Below are 12,624 nucleotides of genomic sequence, written 5' to 3'. Positions count from 1 at the left end.
CCTGGTGTGGTATCAAGGGAAGCCACACCCGTTGTCATAGAGTTGATTCTAACTCATCTGGACCTGATTCTAAGGCTGCTGTTCTTATGAACACAGGTGGCCACATCATTCTCTCACAGAGCAGCTGGTGGGGTTGAACTGCTGGCCTTTGGTGAGCAGCCGAGTGCTTAACCAGTCTACCACCAGCAAGGACATCCACAGAGAGACTAATTCAAATTCCAAGAAAGAAGATTTTTGTTGAGTAGGGTTGAACTACGGAGGGCCACAACCATTGTAATATCTGAACTTGTTTGCCCATCCTCCCAAGAACTAGCGTTCACCCCTGTTGAGAATACATGCTAGAACAGAATGCATGTCTGAGTGTTACTCAAATCAACTACGTGAACTAGCCACATTATAATAATAATAGGAGAAATATAATGTCATCGCTCTTAGTTATCTAATGTTGCTATCACAGAAATATCACAAATAGACTCCTTTAACAAACAAAATAATTTTCTCACAAGTTAGGAGGCAACAATCCCGAATTCCTGTCCATGCTGGCTCTGGGGGAAGGTCTTTATCTGTTCCAAGCTTCTGCCCCTGGGCAGTCTCCTTGTGGCTTCACATTTCTCTTCTCCCGTCTTTGTTTGCTCACCTGCTTGTTCAGTCTCTTCTGTGCAGCAACCTCGAGGGTCCTGCAAACCGGCCCTTTCAGACTCTGAGGCTGTACATATTTACAGGGGCAGACAACCTCATGTTTCTCCCATTCAGCAGTTGATGGGTTCAAACTGCCCACCTTGCGATTAGTAGCCCAGTGCTTGACCCAGTGCCCCACCGCAGCTCCCTCAAGAAGTAGCAGTTGTATTCAGTGGCTAAAACTTGGCAGCACCCTGTGCGGTACACTGGTGTGTGCTGCTGAGTGTTGGGGAAGAAAGACCCTCCGTTGCTCTGTGAACTCCTGGAGAACGTGTCCTGGTATATTAAATGTCAGCCCTCTTAAGTGGCCAATCCAGCTCTTAAATGGATGGAGGGATTAAAAGAATTGATGGTGGGTGGGTAGAAATAGATAAACATCTTCAGTGAATCCCTCGGGTGGATAAATGTGGGGCGGGCTGCATACACACATGGCCCTCGCTTCCCTGAAACCCTCACTCTGGTGTTGGCATGAGAAAGAAAGAAATGCCTGTCTAGTATCAAGCCACTGGTATGCAGGGTTTCTCTTTCTCAAAGACTAAACTAATCCTAATTCACAGATTATATTTTTATTTTTACCCGCCTGCTACCCAGCTCTAAGATTACTAAATCAGGTTTCAAGCCAGCATGTACATGATTTAAAAAGTAACTCTTCGTCAGATCATGTTCACATTCTCGTGCGCCCTGCTTGTCAGTGTGGTCCCCTTATGGGTGGAACACAGTTCCCGTGGCCATCAGTGGCTTGCTCTGCTACCCATGCCCGGGTGGTCTCAGCCCACCGCCTGCATGAGAGTTGGCTCCTGGAGATACCTGCGCTTGTTGCTCTCCAGGCTGTTGGCCCTAACCACAGGCTTTGATGTCCAGTTTGCATCTTTACAACTAACGAAGACACTGGCCATTCCCTGGTTTGTGTTTTGGAGCATTGGGTGCCACAGTATTATCTGGGTTCCCATCTATAAGCCACTTTAACAACCCTCCTCTTCTAAAACAAACAAACAAACAAAAACAATTTTTGTATATATAAGTCAGAAGTAAAGTTTTGAAGCAAAAATAAGTATATACATACAACTGTCCTTTGTCAAACCTATGTGTATTTGTGGGTCCACCCTCCCACCTGTTCAACCTGTGTGTATATACAAGCTCCTGTCTTTTTAAACAGTTTGGACCACCCCTTACAGGGATCAGGAAATTCACTCTTCTCTGTACAGTTACTTTCACTAGCTGCTCAGGGGGCAGTTCTACCCTGCCTTAGAGGGGCGGTGTGAGTCGGCGTTGATTTGGTGATAGTGAGTGAGCACGGCTCTAAGCTTCTGTTGTAATGAGTCGGCTCAACAACAGCTGCCAGTCTCTCTGGCTGTGGGTTTTTCAGGGAAACCGGTCCATTGTGAACGGACAAGTGATTGCTCAGAAACATCAGGCACGTAAGGACATCTTCATACTCCTAGGTATTGGAAAATCAAGAGTACCAGAAGTAGCTTGCCACATCTTCTTCTGCAGACTGGCTGGTGGATTTGAATCTGTCAACCCTTCGATTAATAGTCGAGCTCTTATCCACTGTGCCACTAGGGTTCCAGAGTCTGTCTGATAAACCGAAACCAAACTCACTGCCTTCAAGTCCGTTCTGACTCATAGTGACCCTTTAGGACACTGTGGAATTGGGGCCCCGGGGAGTTTACAGGAGTAGAAAGCCTCATCTTTCCTATGGAGTGGTTGGCAGGTTTGAACCACCGACCTTATGGTTAACACCCCACCTCTTCATCCATTTAGGTTACTAAAAATCCCTCAATATAATTCACCTTAGAAGGGAGACAGCAGACGGTGTAAAATAGTAAAATAAAAATAATGTATAAATTATCAAGGGTTCATAAGGGTGGAGGAGAGGGGGGAAGAAAGAGGAGCTGATACCAAGGGCTCAAGTAGAAAGAAGATGTTTGGGAAATGATGATGGCAACATAAGTACAAATGTGCTTGATACAATGGATGTATGGATTGTGATAAGAGCTGTACGAGCCCCCAATAAAAAGATTTATTAAAATTAAAAAAATTATATATATATATATATATATAAAATTTACCTTAGTCACTTAAAACTAATATATGAAATCTAATACTTGGTCAGTGGTCAAGTAACAAGATGAGATTAACAATGGGATATTACATTTGGGAAACGATTGTAGTAGAGGTGTCTGTCTGGTAGCTGAAAGGAGCCTTGGTGACACAACCATTAAGCACTCATTTGCTTCCAAAAGGGGGACAGCAGGAGCTTGAAGCTGACAATCTGGACCCCCATGGGCACTGGCGCTCTCCCATGGGCTCTCCAGCCCCCAGCAGTGACATTGCCTGGGGTACCTGGCTGCACTCCACATTAGAGGTGGTGACTCAGGAGAGCCCTTTTTGTTATAAAATGTGTTTGTTTGTTCTTAAACTAGGAGTTTGCAAACATGAAGTGAACCACTGAGCCAAAGCTTTGAAACATTATAGCCTTGGCCTTCTGGGCCAGTGGCTCTCCTCAGCTCCAGCTTGCTCTGGCCCTGAGATTGCTCCTTTGGTGCGAATCTTCTCGGCTTGTGCACCCACCTCCCATAGGGCGTCTAAGGAGGCTCCGCAGCGCAGCGTGCGCAGCAGCTGGAGGAAGAGGAGCAGAAAGTGGAGTGCAGTGTTTGTGCTCGGCCCGTATTTGTTTCCTTCCTTTCCACAAAGCCTTGTCGGCGGCCACGGTGACATGTTTGGAGTGAGGTGTACTTCCGGTTGGCCAAGGATGTAATGTGTAGCCCCAGGTGCAGCCTTGCCTTTCCTCCACAGGCAGCCCCGCAGCAGGCTTGGTGGCTGTGCACTGCCTGTCATCGCGGAGAGAGCGGCCAGCTCCTGCTGCCGGGCTGGAGAAGCAGCAAGTTTCCCTCTGCACGAACAGCGAGGAAACAGTGTGCCCGCCCTGGAAAGCAGGGGCTCCTTACTTTGTGCTTGTGATGATGTTATTTTAAACCCATCTTACGGGTTTTTAAGAAACTGAAAATCCCTAGAATAATTATATCCGTGTCAGACAAGTATAGAATGTAACGTACAGTATTTAGGCCTGGAAGATTTGAAAACAGATCACGGAGGCACTTTTTAACCTAGAATAAAAACCCTCCGGCTCTCCACCCTTTCGGTTGAGGCAGATGTAAAAATGCCCTGTGATGGATCACCTCTAAGTTCGTGCCCCATTTGACCGTCCTTCAGCCTTTGAAAAGTGTGTGTGTGTTTATGAGACACGACGAAATATAGATTAGAATTCAGAATAAACCGTTTCCCTCGCCTATTTGTGTGCGTGCACATGTGTGTGTGTTTGGGGTCAAAGTTTACATGGCAAAGTGAGTTCCGGTTTACTAATTGTTCTATACATCGTTGCAACCATCGGGGACAATGTTAACATTGTGCCAGTGTTCTAATGATGTCCATTCTATTGGGGTGCTCTCTTCCCGAAGGCTCTAGCTCCCCTTTTCCTGCCCTCTCATCTTCGCTTTGGGGAGAACATTGGCCTTTTGGGCTTACGTAATTCACTGTTTAAGGGAACACGTGACTCACAATTTCCACCTGTTCATTTTATACCAAGCTATTATTTGACCGAAAGGGGCCCTGCAGAAACAGCTTCAGTTCCCTGTTCAAGGGTTACCTTCGGGTGATAGTGTCCAGGGTTCCTGTGGTCTCTACTCATGTAGTAGATCTGACCTTTTTAGGAACTGGAGTTTTATTTTGTACTTTTCTTCCAGTCCAACCGGACCTTCTATTCTGTCTCTGGTCAGAAAATGCTTGGTAGCGATAACCGGCACCATCCAGCTCCTCTGATCTCAGCGTAGAAGCTGAGGTGTGGGCGCTTAGTCTCATGGAGTCGCTTTCTGGGAGCTTTTGGTAACCTTTGTTTTCAGTTTGAGATTCGCAGGCACTGCTCACACACTGGGATATAGGATGTGATTTGCGTGACCTGCGTGACACCAGCTGGCTAAGTTATCCCTTGAGGCTCTGGTCCCTGTAAGCCAGTCCTGTGAGGTGGCGGGTGTCTGGGAACCCTCCATCACCATGCCCCTGTGTGGCTGGTTATATAAGACAGCTTCAAAAAGTTCACAGAAAAATGGAATTTTCCCACACACTTTTAAAAAAAAAACCCAACATACCTATACCTATGGCAGCAACCCTTAAACCCTTCCTGCTTACTCATCTCATATTTTCCCCGCCGTGAACTAAAGTTTTCCTTGGAAATGTTAAAAAGCCATACAAGTAAATTCCGGATTGCTCTACACAAATTAACCTGGGAAATTTCGGAGTTGGAGTTATAAATACACAGCTATAAGCAGAGCATGGTCATTCAGAAAATGCCTTTACTGAAGGCATTTGTTTCTCCACTGGCTAGCAGGCTTTGCTGATGACCTTTCAAGAATAAGGCTCTACGGGATCCTCTCTTGGTTGGTAATCCCGAGATTGCCCGGTCCTGTCTCCCTGTAAAGCTGCTGTGAACACAGCACCCTCTCCGAGCCCCATGCTGTGGGGCGAAGGAGGTGCCCGTTCTGCTCACGTCCAGCGCGGCGTCAGCTTTAAGAGTGAATGATGTCTGCAGGTGTGTTGGGATTAGCACTGTGAAGTTGTGTAAGGGGTTTTCTTTCTTTTGATCTCAGAAAGGGCTGAAAGATAGCCATTAAACTCAAGGGATTAGGTCTCCTCTCTTTAAAGACTTTAGGTGCCATAAATATTTCACTTCAGACATGAGGTAAAGTATTATATACATCTGGGGCAAAATAGGTGTTTTATATTACCAGTTGGAAATTATTCAGTCTCCACTTACAAATTAAATGGTATTTACAGAGATGTTTTCTCCCAACTCAAAGTATTAGAGAATCTGAAAAGTGTGTGTGCTAATTTCCCCCATAGCCCTAAACCTTTTTTTCTCTCCCTTTATAAAGTTCATGCCTCATCTACATTGGGCCTTCTCCCATTTGGTTCACCCGCTTTTGTAGAATTCAATTGATGGCCGCAAATAACTCCCAGTCTAAAGCACTGAGAAGAACTCCCTTTAAAAAGAGGCAACCTTTTTTAAAAGTAATATAGCAAATGAAACAACAACAAAGGACACCGTGTCCACAAGTGTCGACCGTCAGTGTGTGTGCAGCTTTATAGGCCCTATATTCGAGCCGCCTCAGCACAGGCTGCGATTCTGATGTGCTGATGTTTGTCGTTAGGTGCCATGTCGTCCGTCCTAACTCATAGTGGCCCTGTGTACAACAGAGTGAAGCCCTGCCTGGCCTAGCACCATCCTCACAGTTGTTGCAGTCAGTGTCTCAGTCGGTCCATCTCCTTGAGGGGCTTGCCTTCCACTGACACTCTATTTACCAAGCATGTCCTCCTCCGGGGACGGGTCCCTGTGAGACAGTCTCACCAACCTCACTCCTTACTTCATTCCTCTGGCAGTCATGGTACTTTAAGTATTCTTTGCCAGCACTACAGTTCAGAGGTAGTCTTGCTCATTCTTCTCCGGCTGCCTTATTCAGGGTCCAGCTTTCCCATGCACCTGAGGGGATTTGAAATGCAGTGGCTTGGGTCCGGGTACCTTAGTCTTCAAGGAGACATCTGTGCGTTTGAACTGTTCAAAGAGGTCTTGCGCGGCAGCTCTTCTCAATGTAACACACCATGTCCCTTGCCTGCTGGGTCCCTGAGTGTTGGATGTGGATCCCAGTAGGACAGTGTGCTGGGTACCAGTCCATAGCAAGCTGGTGGGAAACCGAGAGAAAAGACGGCCTCGGCCGTGGTTTCCACCCTTTTCCCTTCTGCCTTCCCCGTCACGTCCTCCACCAGTTCACTCCAGAATGGATCACTGGGGTTTTTCCTTCCTCTGATCATCTTTCAGGGTGGGTGCTTACACCATGGATGGATTACCTTTTGTAGACCTGCCAGTAGAAGAATTACAGATTTAGGAGGAGGAAGAGGAGGCTTGGGTAGGTGTCGGCTTTCGTTCGAGTCACCTGGTTAAGCGAGTCTCCCGCATCCACTCTGTACTACATCATCAGTAATTTAGAGATGTAGAAATAGCTTCACTTGGTCCAGTGGTTCAATATACCTGTATACCTGCACTTTGTGTTTTGCCTGAATTGGGGTTTCTGGTTCAAAGTGTGAGATGGGCGGCAGGGGGTGGGGGTTAGTTTTTTAGTTGCTTTAATATGTGTGATAACTGTGAATTCCTTTTCTGGCGTTGCCCAACACTTGGGTGATAAACTTCCACTTTGTAAGCAGCTCCGTGGCTTTAGATATCAGAGCACGTGTTGATGATGGGGACAAAATGTTTTGAGCAGTTGATTTTTAGAGATGGGCCAAAGAAAGTATCGAATCAACAAGCAGCTCATGCGGGGGAGCGGGGCTGGTAGGGGGCATGTGTTCGGGTTATGAGCTGTGAGCATGCTGGGTGACACTGTCTGATCCTCTCGGCTCAGGGGTCTGCTCAGTTACCTCCCTTAAGCTTCTACTTCCGAAGCTTCATAAAATTACAGGAATGACTCTTATGTGTAAAGCCGCTCCCAACTCCAGGCCTATAAGATTACTCTAAAAGAAAGACAGGCAAAAAGAAACAGTGAAAGGTGTTTGGCAACGAGCAAGAGAAGGAGCTCCCAATCGCTTTGAAGGTCAATTAGCCAGAAAATGTGCTAAAGACTAGGTGCGAGCTGGATGCGGGCCCAAGAATTACCCCCAAGGTCCTCAAAGTGGCCCTGCCGCCGCTGCTGGAGCACAGACAGGCAATTACAGCCGGGAGGAGAGGCTGCAAAGGCTTTCATTAAGGGGCTTACTTACACCCCACTACGCTTGGGAAATTAAATTCTTATTTGTGCCTAACTGCTGTTTCTTTTGTCCGGTCTTCCACACATATTTCAACAGAGAAGAGCGTTCTCCCTCTCTGCTTTTAAGCAGGCAGCGTGAGCAGGGGCCGGAGCTGGGAGGAGCTGCCAGGCCCTCGGGCCCAGGAGTGTTCTGAGCACAGGTTGAAAAGTGCCACGCTTGCACCCGGCCTAAACAGATAACTGAAAGAAATGCGTCTTCATTTGACTGTAGAATTTGAATTTTAGAATTCCCACGTACAAGGCAACATGGTTTTTCTTGGATTGGCAATTTGACCTTTCTAGACAGTCAGCTGCTGTTTGGCCAAAACCCAGCCCACTGTCATCGGGCCAATTCCGACTCCTCGTGACCCACGGGACCCAGTGGAACTGCTGCCACCTCTTCGGCAGAGCAGCTGGCGGCCTCACCACTGGACTCGAGTAGCCGCTGAAGGCTTTACAATAACTGGCACCAGGGCCTCCAGGGGCTGGTTTCCAGCACGTTTTTCTATGTTTGCTCTTGTGCTTGAGTGGCCTTTGGCTATCCTGCAGGTCTGATTCTTCATAAGCTGCTATCTGTGCTTACGTTCCATTCAGATGTGGTGTCCCTTCCTTCTGGACAGACCGCCAGTTCAGAGCTTCTCGTTCCGGCAGTGTGGTGGCTCCGATCTGTCGAGTTAGAGGGTGGAGCGCCCCTCCCTTTGCTGGTGGCGGAAGCGCTCTCCCCTCTCAATTCAGACCGAACTGCTGCTTGGTGGGTGGGGCGTGTTCTGTTAGGGAAGCCATTGCTCTTTCTGCCCTGCTCTGAAGCACGTCACTTCTACCCGTGAAGCTGAGTTTGCACCTTCCAAGCATCTCCCCCTTTGTGTCTGTGGAGACTAGAAGGTTAACCTGGCTCTTAGAAGAGGAGTTAGGACAAAATTCATGCCAAGTACTTCCATCATAATCCCCAAAAAACATTAAAAATTTCACTTCAGGTTTAAAGTAAGTGGTTTCTAGCAGATCAGAAATCCCATTATTGCGCTTAATTTTTCCATGTGGGTGGGAAGGAGTGCAGTCCCTGGGCGGAGCTTGTGGTGGCTCCCTTGACAACTCGCTAAAATGCGAGCCGCTCAGACTCTTTCCCAGAAGCACACACTGATGAAGGACCAGCGCCGGGCCGTCAGGATGGGTGACACCTCGCGGTGAAGGCACAAATCCCCCGACTGGCTCCACAGACAGCGCTGTGATAAAGAGAGGATTGATGTTGTCAAGGATTCCACTTTACCTGGATCCAAAAGCCATCCATGAAAGCAGCCGTCAGAAACCAGCACTCTGTGCATTGCACACATGCACTGCACACGGTCTCTGCCGTGTTCCAGACTCTGGTGTCTCTGACCCAAGCCCTGGCAGTCACAGTCACCTCTGTGCGTGTGAAAGCTGGACAACAAGTAAGGAAGAGCGGAGAAGCGCGGCTGCCTTTGGATTATGGCGTTGATGCAGAAGATTGGCTATCCCATGCACTGCCAGAAGAACGAATGAATCCTGTTGGAAGAAGTACAGCCAGAATGCTCTTTAGAAGCAGGGCTGACAAGACTTCCTCTCACAGACGCTGGACATGTGAGTAAGAGGGACCAGTCCCTGCAGAAGGCCAGAGGGGCAGCAAATAAGAGGAAGACAGACCCTAAACAAGATGGGCCGATAGCAGTGCCTGCAACAATGGGCTCAAACAAAACACTGTGATGATGATAGAGGGCCATGCAGTGCTTCGCTCTGGTGTACCTCGGGCCATTCCGAGTCGGAACTGCCTCCGCGGCAACCCGCCACCGTCATTGATTCTGCCTCATGGGAGCAAACCTATCTAGGATTTCCACCCACTTTCTCACGGGGAGTGGCTAGTGGGCCTGAACAACAGTGCCAACCGGATTTCTTAACAACGCGGTTTAATTTAGAGACTCGGGCTTGGGTGTGTTTTAATAAAGCATAACATCGAATTTCTCTTTTCTTTGCAAAGAGGAAAAATTATATTTAGTGATACATATATTTTTTGCTTTGCCGTGTCCCTTGTTAACGAGCCAAAGCAAAGCTTGATCTGGACTTGTGGAGAGAGGTGCAACAGGAATCATCTTGCATACAAACCTGAGCTTTTTCTAAAACTTGCTGATTCAGAAAGTTATTTTGTAAGGTAAAATTTCTATATTCTTATCTCTTAGGCTTTATTTGTTGGCTTTATTTTGTTAACATTGTCAAGATAGAGCACATCTGGCTTAGATTCTAAAACAGTCTGGTTTTATATGTCAGTAAACATGAATCCAGCCCAATTGGAATTGACGATAAGGGAAAGGAAAAGTTTCGGTGCAGCGAGGGTTTTTCGGTATAACTCAGTTATCAAGCCAGGCCATGGTAACTTTCTGAATGGCCTTTATAAGCAGGGTGTGTCTCCAGCTGTTGCTGTCAAACTCACCGCCATCAGATCCATTCTGACTCTACAGCCTGGTGGGACATGGTAGAACGTGGGTTCCGGGGCTGTACATCTTTACAGGAACAGACAGCCTCATCTCTGCTGCCGAGCAACTGGGGGGTTTGAACGTGCCACCATCACAGTTAGCAGCACCATCGTGGTGCCACCAGATCAGTTCCCGCTCGGAGCAGCCCTGTGTCCAACAGAGGCAAATCCTGCTCGGCCTGTGACGCCCTCACGATCCTTTATGTTATTGTAACCATTGTGTCCGGCTGTCCCTTTGAGGGTCTGCCTCTATTTCAGTGGACCCTTCCTGGCAGTTTTCCCAGTGTGACGGCCGTCTGCAAGGAGACTGCAGCTAACCCAGGCACATTCGGGCGGGGCGGGGGCCTGAATGGCGTCTTGGTTCCCTCATAGTTCCTTAGTGAGGGGGCTGTGAGCCCTGTCTTGCTTCAGAGGTTTGCCTTACACGAAAACGGACAAGATGTATGTCTTACACAAAGGTTGGTGTCTTATATAAAACACTACAGAAGCTTGTCTCACAGAAACTTCTGTATCCAACATTGAAGATTTCTTTTCAGAGGAAACTGTTTTGCTGCTGCTTAAATGTTTAAGATGGGCTTTCATTGTGATCCAACTTACATATGCCATCACTACCGTCTTTAGTAACATTCCCTGGCATCGCTTTGTGTAACTGTTGAGCTGCCAACCACAAGGTCAGCGGTTCAAACCTAGTAGTTGCTCCGTGGGAGAGCATTAAAACTACTTCCATCAAGATTGAGAGCCCTGGAAACCCTATATATGGGGTCACTGTGAGTCAGAATCGCCTTTATGGCAGTGGGTGTGATTTGGGGACCTTTTCTAAGGCTCTGCATTATCAGTCTGTTTGGGGGGCTTTCTTTGTCTCGTTGGATCTGACTGCACTCCCTGCCCCTTACTCCCAAGTGTGACTTTTATCCAAACAAAGCCCAGGTTTGAGCTCTGAGGGACCCGGAGATCCCATCCATCTTGGGGCATTGGCACGCACTCCCCACCAGTCTGCACCCCTCTTCTTGTGTTTCTGCAGCAGACCTTGGAGCCATTATGTGGGACTCAGCCCTTTGCTCTCCATCAATAATTACGCTGCTCAGAGGTGGTGCGGTCCAGCTGGGCAGGCAGGCACTGGAGTTTGCTACCAGCAGGGGGCCTTGCGGTTACTCGAGCACTATGGGCCTCATCCCCATTTCCAGTTGATGGTACAAGAAATGAGTCAGCTTTTTTTTAATAAAAAATTTCCCTACAATATTGAACCTTGATTAACACCAGTGGCACGGGAGATTTCTTGAATGGAGAGTGGGCCCGGATGGCTTGGGGGTTTTGTTATTGCTCCCTTTAAAACATTTTTTTTTTAAGCTCTTTAAGCATATAAAACGATGACCCCGTCCTGCATGCTCGGAGAACGTGTGCCTGGCTCTGGGTGTGGGGCTGACCTGGGCTCGGGCTTCCAGCAGATGCTCCCAGGACCTCCAGGGCCTTCTGCCACTGCGGCCGGCGGGAAGCCACGGCAGGTCCCTGGCCTGCTGAGAATCTGGAGGAGTGAGGTTGGGCATAGGAAATGAAGGCAGCGCAGACTTAGCCAGCAAGTGTGAGGGGCCATACAGTTCCTGTCAGACCTCCATTGTCTTTCCGTTCCCTTGTTGCCATGGACTCTGTGAGGCCACTTCTGCCGATGGCTGAGTGTGTTTCCAAGTCGGCTCACTCCAGGCAGATCCCTGGATTTGTCCCGGCTCTGCGCTGGCATTTGCCCTGCCTTCCTCCTGCCTACCAGGACCCCTTCCAACAAAAGAGCAGGGTCCTGCTTCCCTCCTGCCCTCGCTTCCTTGCCGGAGTTCGCTGGCGTGTCCTCAAGCGCTCTTGCTCCTGGAAAGTGTGCGGACACACTCACTTCTGTCCACGCAGGCGGCCTGTCTGTGGTAGCCGGTGACTGCTGATGTCTCCGCAGGAGCAACGTCGAGTTGATCGTGCTCTCTCTCTTTTGCAGGCTCTGCCTTCTTCCCTGGGCGATGTGCCGAGATCTTTGCCCGGGGTCAGAGCGTCGGGAGGCTCGGCGTCCTCCATCCTGACGTCATCACCAAGTTTGAGCTGACCATGCCCTGCTCCTCCCTGGAAATCAATATTGGGCCCTTTTTGTGAGGATGGAGCCCTGTGTGTGGCACCCGAGTCCCCACCCCCGTGTCCTCCATTTCTGCTTCATGTTGAATCAAGTAAAGACTCCTGTCTGGTGCTCCGGTGTAGGTATCATCGATTCTCGGCACCCGGCCAGCATGTGCTGTGGGAGGATGTGGGGGCACCTTGGGAAGTTCTGTTTGGGTCACAGCCCAGCAGGGTGCCAGCAGACTGCTTGTAGGGGACAGGCTCGGTTGTGAAAACCCCAGGAAGGCTCCCAGGAAGTCAGCATGGCACCCCCACCTCCCTCTGCTGACTTCTGCACCAGGGACCTCCGTCTCCTCCTGGTGGATGCAGCCAGGCCATTGAGAAGTGCTCCCGGAGGGCGAGGGGCTGCAGAAGGACCTCGCGCTTCCTCCTCACAGCTGGCACGTGCTCGGCACCAGGAAGCAATAACTGAATGGTATTTTTAGGAAATGTAAATGAATTGTAGAATCCTTATTATGCATTTAATACAAATTCATTCATGGT

The 12,624-nt window shown here is 48.8% G+C and overlaps 1 protein-coding gene across 1 annotated transcript in view; it reads left to right on the top strand.

Annotated features, from left to right (window-relative positions):
- Positions 1-12,211, top strand: part of FARSB (phenylalanyl-tRNA synthetase subunit beta) — a 60,340-nt gene extending 48,129 nt beyond the window's left edge. The window contains exon 17 of the mRNA XM_004701641.2: positions 11,969-12,211. Coding sequence (XP_004701698.1) covers positions 11,969-12,120 — 152 coding nt within the window. The 3' untranslated portion in view covers positions 12,121-12,211. The remainder of the gene's footprint in view (positions 1-11,968) is intronic.
- Positions 12,212-12,624: the final 413 nt, after the last annotated feature.

The sequence above is a fragment of the Echinops telfairi genome, unplaced genomic scaffold (assembly GCF_000313985.2).
Source record: "Echinops telfairi isolate 266 unplaced genomic scaffold, ASM31398v2 ScPeMD7_3;HRSCAF=10, whole genome shotgun sequence".
In the NCBI taxonomy this organism is placed as follows: Eukaryota; Metazoa; Chordata; class Mammalia; order Afrosoricida; family Tenrecidae; genus Echinops; species Echinops telfairi.
This window is presented reverse-complemented; position numbering and strand designations above follow the sequence as displayed.